Below are 8739 nucleotides of genomic sequence, written 5' to 3'. Positions count from 1 at the left end.
TGACCTTGCCCACCACACAGAATTCTCTTCACAACAACCGAAAGTCCCAGTTTATTCCTTCAGATTGTCTCATACTCTATTTGGAGTACGAGTACAGACTACAGGTATTTATTTAGGGAACCCATTTTAAAAGGGGTAAATAAAAGAGTAAGTCACCAGCATTCCAAAGGTTCTCCAAGCATAGCTCTTTTATGCCATGTGTAAACTTACATCATCAAGTGTAGCAAGGCTTCGGAATGCATCAGGTTCCTTCATCAGGCAAAACAAAGTGATGCATATCATATGCATCACTTTGTTTTGCCTGATGAAGGAACCGGGTGCGTTCCGAAAAATTGCTACACTTGGTGATGTAGCTTTACACATGAAATACAAATTACTTTGCTTGGAAAACCTTTGGAGTGCTGGTGACTTACTGATTTGTTTATCTGATCCAGCAGCGCCATCTGCTGTCATTTCAGCACCCCCCCCCCCCCTTTGGAAGTTGGGGCATTTTCGTTCAGGAGCGTGGCGGGATCCTCTACATGACTGCATTTTATAAGGGGGCTTCATCAAGGACAATTTTACTAAATGTTAGATTATATGTTGACCAGATTAATCACCAAAAAAGGCTTACCATGTGGATAAAATGCAAAAGTCCTAAAGGATTATATTCCAAACAGAAAAAAATCTCCATTGTTAATGATGCACTCAAATGGAAATCTGAAGTTTCTTTTTTTAAAGTTAAATGACATTAAACTCAGGAGTTGAACCTTAAAAATGCTTTCAAGTCCCCTATTAAGAAAAATGTAGCTTATTTGTGTATCACTCAGCTGTAGATCCTCAATCATCTCTGAATAACACTCTCCTACCTTCTGGAGGTTGGCTATTTTTGCTTCCCATTTTCCCTGTGTGTTTTGTAAAGTAGGCACCACTCAAAGCTCTCTCCTGTGATGGACTACAATCTCACGCTTAGTGTATTCATTTGTATTGAGAAGTTTATTCATTTGTATTGAGATTGTAGTCCATCATGGGAGGGAGCTTGGAGTGGTGGCTACTTTACAACACACATAGAGAACATGGGAACAAAAGTAGCCACCCTCCAGAAGGAAGGACGGTGTCCGCACCAATTCAGAGATGATTTGAGGATCTACATCCAAATGAAACACAAATAAGCTAAATTTTTCTTAATAGTTAGGGTACTCAAATGCAATTTTAAGATTTAACCCCTGAGTTTATTGTCACATTAACAGTCTTGCTGGAATAGGATCAGTATTCTTGTAAAGAAGCTGATTCAATGGCTCTGCCTGAATGTCAGTCCCCCACAAATATTTAACAGAAACCGCTAAATACCTAATGTCTAACCTAGAGTCATGAGAACAGACATACGAAAGAGCACAGTTTTCTTCAACAAAATTAAGTATTTCAGCCCATCTCTTACATTTTCTAGCAAGACTGTTAACACAGCTTTAAACTATACATTTACTTTCAAATGACTTGTAGTAGTTACAAAGGTTCAGGCTTGCACAAAATTATGCTTACTTTTGGATTCCCTGAAGTTCCTAGCAATTGTTCTGGCCAATGCAATGCTGTCTTCTCAGGCAAAAAGGCATGAGAGGTTAGGAGCCAGGTTACTTATGATCTTTACACAACATCAAAGCTGCCTGCTTCTTGTCAGCCTGGACAGAGGGCAGAAATAATATGGCAATGTGTCAGCCATGCATATTGGGTGGTAGCAGAACAATTGCTACAGATGTTAAGTGCAAGTCCAGACCTATGTCAAATGTGGACTTACACTTCAACAGTTTAGGGTAGGTACTCTTAAGAACTGGGAAGTTTAAATATATCTTAAATGACATACATGTAATATAAATTTCCAACGTGATGTAATGTTATGGTCAAAACAAAATTTGCATCTAGCTCATATTTGGGGTGACCAACCCTTGCAACATAATCATGAGGCGCCGAGCTGGCTTCTGTAGAGGGTTGTGAGGCTCCACTTGTAAGAACTGGAACAATTTCTGTCGCACTTGGGTCATTACACTGCCCATGTGATCTCTAGTTACAGGGTCACTGTGATCCAGATGCATCACTGCTTCTTCCAAATAGCTACAAGAGAAAAAAGAAGAGGGTAAAGTATACAATAAAATTGACACTACCAATGGCTGTAAATCATTCACACCTTAAAAGTGAACCTGTGTCCAGACTATGAACATTGAAGTATTTACATAAAATGGGATTTTTGTACTTACCGTATCATCTGTTTTTTTGGGGTCCACTGAGGGACACAGGATTTCAAAATCAGTTGGGTTATACTGCCACCTACAGGATGATTAGACACTATAAACAGAAAAAAATCACAAACCAAACCATGTAAAAACCCTACCTCAGTATGCCTCAGTTTTGTGTTAAAGCAGTACTAAGGGCAAGAGCAAAAAAAAAAAACCTATGTCCCTCAATGGACTCCCAAGAAATGGATTTTACTGTTATGACAATAAAACTATTTCCTTCTTGTCCAATGAAGGACATAGGAATTGAGATAGGATATCCAAAAGCAGTCCAACTGAGGGGTGGGCAACACACCAAAAACCATTACCAGCAATAGGGGACGGGGGATTGCCTGTAGCCCAGGAGCCACCTGAACCCAGGAGCCACCTGAACGACCAACACCTGAATCTGAATGGATGAAGTTGGGCCCTATGGTAGATAGGGGAACCAGCTAAAGTCCCCAAAAGGGAGAGAATGGAGAACACACCTGATGGTCCAGACCAGAATGGAGAAGGTCACCACCAGAGGGGAATGACTCCACACTGAAGGGAAAATCAAATCTGAAACAGCAAGGAGATGATCAACAAAAACCGGTAGAACAGAAGCAAACAAACAAATTCCCAAGCAAGGAAGAAAAACAAAAGAAAACAAACCCACTGGTAATAACCCTCAGTATGAACAGGTCGCAAAGGGAACCCAGTATAAAAATCAGGCCCAGGCAAGAAAGACCAGCCAGCCTACTTGGAAAAGCCTAACATTCCTACACCTTAGGGTCAAGGGAATAAAACTCTATGATTAAAGCAAGTTGCCTAACCAAACTACCAACCTCGCTAAGCAAGGTACACCAGAGAATGTACAGTCAAATTCAACACAACAGTCCCCAAGGGAAGAGACCACTGAGCCAACTAGAGAACCCAAGGGTTCAGATGCCACAAAAAATTGACAGGGACAAATGTGCCAGGAAGACAATGTCGCTAGGGTAGGCAGAACAAAAAGTAAGCCTTAATTACAGACTGGTAAGATGGGGACAACAGGGAGAATGAAAACTAAAATATGCTCTCTAACACCCCTAGGTGACACTGGGACCTGCAGAAGAATGTTGTAGAGTCTGCCTAACCTTAACCAGCCATGGATCCAGGAATTCCAGGCTCCATTGAAGCATCAACAGCTGTGGATCGAGGGTCATACATTTTAGCCAAAGGGCTAAAACCATTGACTTTTCCCAGGAGGCTGCTTAGTAACCAAGAAGGGAGGATCAATCCCTTAGAAAAGGTACCTATGAAGCACTCTGAATCTACTCCATCCCCAGCAGACACTGAAGAGAATAGAGAGATCTGAAGAGATTATAGAGTTTATAGCAGGGACTACCTGATCTGCAGAGACAGGACTAGATGCCTGCTCAAAACCCAAATGCTTGATCACTGGGAAGAGGAATAGAGAGCGCTGGGAAAAAATAGTCAAGGGTTAAGAAGCCTGAGGAGGGTCTCCCCCACCAGCCTATGTCTCTTGACAGAGGTGAAGGGAGGTGTGGAAAATTTATGCTTAAGCTGGACCACTCTGGTGACAGGTACCGTGACCAGTGGTTCAGGTTCCAGGACAGGGAATTTTCCAGAGGAAGGCAGTGGGGGCCTGGAAAGGACACCACTCCAGAACCTGACCTAGCCTCAGAGTTGGAATAACTCTAAGTGAGAAGAACTCACATCGGAGATAAAAACAACTGAAGGGAGCCCCAGAAGTAAGGGATTAGTATGAGTTCTCAGATGAAACCTCATGCATCTGACTGCCAGAGAGGGAAACTGTTCAAGGGCCCACCAGGATGTACAATCAGCCTGCCACTTGTAGAAGTGCACTTTCATGCAGAGGGATAAGCTGACCTCTGAGCTTCTTGCCCCATGAGCCTGGCTGCAACTAATGCAGAAGTAGATGAAGGACCTCCCTAGACCTCCTGTGTCGAAGCAGAACATGCTCTAGCCTACTGTGAAATTACTTTCCTTGCAGTCCAAATTACTCAAATATATAATTGGCATTTCAGCAGTGCAACCATAAGATGCTGGCTGATCCTCCAAATGCAGGTTAATATCCACTGCATCAATAAGGTCTGACAGGACCCCCTGACAGGACGAGGTGACAGCAGGAGACTGTGGTGCATCAAAAAATAGTCTCTTTAGAAAAAGCTGATGGGACTTTAAATCGAAGTCAGATATGGTAATTGGGACCAGTGGTCCACCCTAATGTAAGGCTTCTGTCAGGTTAGAGTTCTGCAGGGGATGGTGCCAAAGCATCTTAAGAGCCTCTCTAGTCAATGTGTATAAGAGGTTGAGTGCATGTGGTCAAATAGTCATGAGTGGACGTAGAAGTCCTGAGGATAAGGTAGGGGGACTCCAATGAAGAGGACCCTATAACAACGGTGTCAAATTCCAAGTAACAGGCACTCGGACGAGGGAGCGCTGTCATCAGGTCGGTGAACAGGAGAGAAGCCGCCCCGAGGAGGCTTCATTTCCACTCGCCCCCACGCAATTTTCACTCGCAAATTGCGAGGGGGCGAGTGGAAATTTTGAGCCCTGGACTATATATTGATAGTATCAAAGGAACTCCAGTTATACTGGTAATTAATCCAGAGAAGATGTGTGCACTGATCCTGCAGCCTGGTTAGTTGGATAGGGAAACATCCATGTAACAGCACTGTGAAGAAAACATAGAAAACTGGCGCACAGATCTAAGTGCAGTATAAAAGTGACTGTTTAATAAGGTTAAAAGTAATGCACTTACAGGATATTAAAAAACATCTTGCCTCTCACGCATCAGATGAAAGTCCCATCTCAGGTGCTGGTCCAAGATTGCTATCAGGATATGGAAATAGCAGAGTCCAGTTCAGTCCAGAAAGATTCCAGAAAGCCTGTGCTGGAAGACACAGGTCTGATCCAGTGGCTGAGCACTGCTGTGGCTGGTTCTCCTCAATGCAGGGTCACAGCTGCTGAGTACTTCCGGGCCGTCAGGTGTCGCTCGGCAACGCGTTTCAGATGTTCACCTTCTTTGTCAAGCCTAAGTGCCCATTCACACTAAGCGTTTAATTGCACAATTTCTGCTGCAATATCGCGAGAAGTCGCTCGACCAATGATTTCCAATGGAGCTGCTCTATTCTTCAGCTCCATGTCCCCTGTCGCTCGTCGCTTGTGCGGATGTCGCGTGATGTTTCTATTTTTGCATGCAGCCCGACGGTGAAGGTCACCGGAACGTCGCCCTAACAGTCGCGCTATCCCGGCCGTGCGGAAATCCGCTCGAGGTAAGTGTCGCTCAGTGTGAATGGGGCCTAAGGGTGGAGTGGGCAGTCCTTTTGCACCTTTGCGCAGTGTACATGCATACCATGCATCTACATCCATACGTACTGTACATGCATTCGGCCCCTTTCTTATATTTCACCGATTGACATATGTTCTTCTTACTCCGTATATGTTTTTTATAATCTTATAATTTTATAGTTGTATCATTATTTTATCACGATCATTTTCAATATCTTTAACCACTTGCTGACCGGGGTGTTTACACCCCCTTCCTGTCCAGGCCATTTTTCAGTATTCATCGCTGCAGTACTTTGCTGACGTTTATTCCGTCATGCAACGCTGTACTGAAATGAATTTTATACAATTTTTTGGGGACATATAGAGCTCTCTTTTGGTGGTATTTAATCACTACTGTTTTTTTTTTTTTACTATATAACAAAAAAAGTACAGAATATTTTTTTTTAAAAATGGTTTTCCCTTTATTATTTTAGGAAACATTTATTTTTACCCAACTTTTTGGTAAAATATAAAAGGCGGTGTCACGTCGGGTAAATAGACACCAAACATGTCAAGCCTTAAAATTGTGCGCGCCTTGCGAAATCGCAAAAATCCACCATAGCCAAAATTGACCATAGGCTTGAGTGAAAAGCACTCACCTCATAGTTCTCCTTTAAATTATTTTACCGCTCATCAGTTTAGTGTCATCAGTGATTAATGGCCCTAAAATTATTGCTCTCATTGCGACGTTCGTGGCGATATGCAACACGTGCAGCATAATTGGAGCAATCGTAATTTTTGCGTGTAGGCGCATCTAATGCATTTTTGCGCATCTATGGTTTTTTTTTTTACACTTAACTTTATTGTTATCACATAGGGTGCTAAGAAGTACCCTATGTAATAACAAATTATAACAATAATAACAAATTACAGTTACAGGTCCCCTTTATGGAGACATCGGGGGTCTCTAAGACCCGTAATGTCACCTAGGGACCCCCAGAGAAGCTGATGAAGCACAGATCTGCTTCATCAGCTTCTCTCCGGTCTCTGTACCTGAGAGTGACATAGAAATGTGGAAGTGATGTAATATACATCACTTCCTGCATTCAGAGACCGGGAGGAGAGCGGAGGGAGATCGGGTACTGATCTCCCTCCGTTCTCAGTGCACAGAGCCACATTGCCTGGGATCGCGGGGACGGCGGCGGTGGGGACAGCGACGGCGACCAGAGGTAAGGAGGGCTTACCTCCTTACCATCGCTGGCCGTTTAAAATCCAGGTGGTTTCCCGCTCGTGCGCGGGCACAAAGGACGTCTAATGATGCCGACCTGCATCCAGGAGACTCCCGTCCGGCCGTCTTTCGACACTCGGCGGATGGGAGGTGGTTAATATTACTATTATGTTTTTATTGCCGACCACTTTTATGATGCATTCCTGGCAGCAATTTACCACTATTGGCTTCCTCCCACTAGTTGGCGCCAAAGCGCTCAATGCTTCCCCCTTTCCACTATATAAAGGACTCTGTCCACTCCACCCTTAGGCTTGACAAAGGAGGTGAACCTCTGAAACGCGTTGCCTAGCAACACCTGATGACCCGGAAGTACTCAGCAGCTGTGACCCTGCCTTGAGGAGAACCAGCCACAGCAGTGCTCAGCCACTGGATCAGACCCGTGTCTTTCAGCACAGGCTTTCTGGAATCTTTCTGGACTGAACTGGACTCTGCTCTCTCCATATTCTGATAGCAATCTTGGACCAACAGCTGAGATGGGACTTTCATCTAATGCGTGACAGGCAAGATGTTTTTTAATATCCTGTAAGTGCATTACTTTTAACCTTATTAAACAGTCACTTTTATACTGCACTTAGATCTGTGCGCCGGTTTTCTAAGTAACAGGCACTGGTTCCCTCAGAGGATACTGAGTAAATGCCCCCAGAACCACGAGAAAAGTATGTGCTGGGATCACCTGTAGCAGCATGGCTGCCCTCTGTGCAGCTGCACAGTGGCAATGCAACAAGGCCCAAAGTAAGAGGCAAGGCCCTATTTATTCACAAAATCTAAGGCGGGTGTTGCTGTTGAGGGTTGGTCAGCAGGTCACTGTAGATGGGCATTGGTAACAGACAGGAGGCCAGAGTTCTATTAGCAGCTTGCAAGTAGGAGCAGCTATGAGATGGTGCTGGGAATGGCAGGAAAGAAAGTGCATATGTGGAAATTAACACAACAGTGCTAAGTCAATGAGCATTACCCCTTACTGCGGTGAAACTGTGGCGGTGGGAAATTCAAAAAGTCACCTAACAATGCCGCTAGAGCATTTGGTGCTATAGCCTGAAAAGCCTTACCCACAAAGTTAGTCTTTAAAGACAGGGTCATACCTGGGGATGTACCACAGCTTTGGACATGAAGTGCTAACTCAGGTATAGGAAGCACCGCAATTCATAGCCCGTAGTCCAAGATTTACGTTCCAGGTTAGCTCCGCATTTGTCTAGTCCAGTGGGGTCCGGGTACAGCCTCCAAAGCTAGGCAGAGGACCAGCTCAAGCAGTGATGTAGCAATGAATCTTAATTGAAGTTGAGGAAACAAGAATTCAAGGGAAAAATAAATAAATAAAAAGGGCGTAAGGTTGAACTTGGTGGACCTGTGTCTTTTTTCAACCTCGAATACTAAGTGACTATGTGAAAAAAAGGCCAGAAATAACATGGTAAGTCTTTTCTCAGCAGATGTTAAAAAAACAATTGTCCATTCTCCCTGGACACTGGAAAAACTGAGGCATACTGGTTAGAACAGGGGTTATACTTAGGGCTGACTTACAATATATCTGCTTGCCAGTGTCCAATACTCCTGTAGGCGGAGGTAAAATCCGACTGGTCCTGAATTCCTGTTTCACTCATGGGACAAGAGAGAAAAACTATAAAAACTAAACAGCTTTTTTTTAATACAGAGTCGAATCTTGGCAGCAGCAGCTTTTTCTAAACCATTAAAACTAAACTGAAACCTGACTTTAGAGTCTTGTGATCTTTGAGAATTAACTACTTCACAGTAAATAAAACAAGAGGTCAGTAAGGGTTTGTTTTAAAGCATGTGCAACCTCCTCCTCTATTGATCAGTGACTTTGTAATCTGCAACATCTGTGCAGCTGTGTATGTGATCTGGGCTGTCAGGTATCCATAACAGTCTTGTAGCCATTGTCCCTCCCTGATGTGCAAACATTTCTGTGTGCCCAGC

General features: G+C 43.8%; 1 protein-coding gene across 1 annotated transcript in view; it reads right to left on the bottom strand.

Annotated features, from left to right (window-relative positions):
- Window positions 1-1775: 1775 nt before the first annotated feature.
- EDC4 (enhancer of mRNA decapping 4) overlaps window positions 1776-8739 on the bottom strand; it is a 631081-nt gene continuing 624117 nt past the window's right edge. Inside the window, exon 27 of the mRNA XM_018559011.1 lies at window positions 1776-2085. Within this exon, the coding sequence (XP_018414513.1) occupies window positions 1893-2085 (193 nt within the window). The 3' untranslated portion in view covers window positions 1776-1892. The remainder of the gene's footprint in view (window positions 2086-8739) is intronic.

The sequence above is a fragment of the Nanorana parkeri genome, unplaced genomic scaffold, assembly GCF_000935625.1.
Source record: "Nanorana parkeri isolate BGI_ZX_2015 unplaced genomic scaffold, ASM93562v1 scaffold375, whole genome shotgun sequence".
Taxonomy (NCBI): domain Eukaryota; kingdom Metazoa; phylum Chordata; class Amphibia; order Anura; family Dicroglossidae; genus Nanorana; species Nanorana parkeri.
This window is presented reverse-complemented; position numbering and strand designations above follow the sequence as displayed.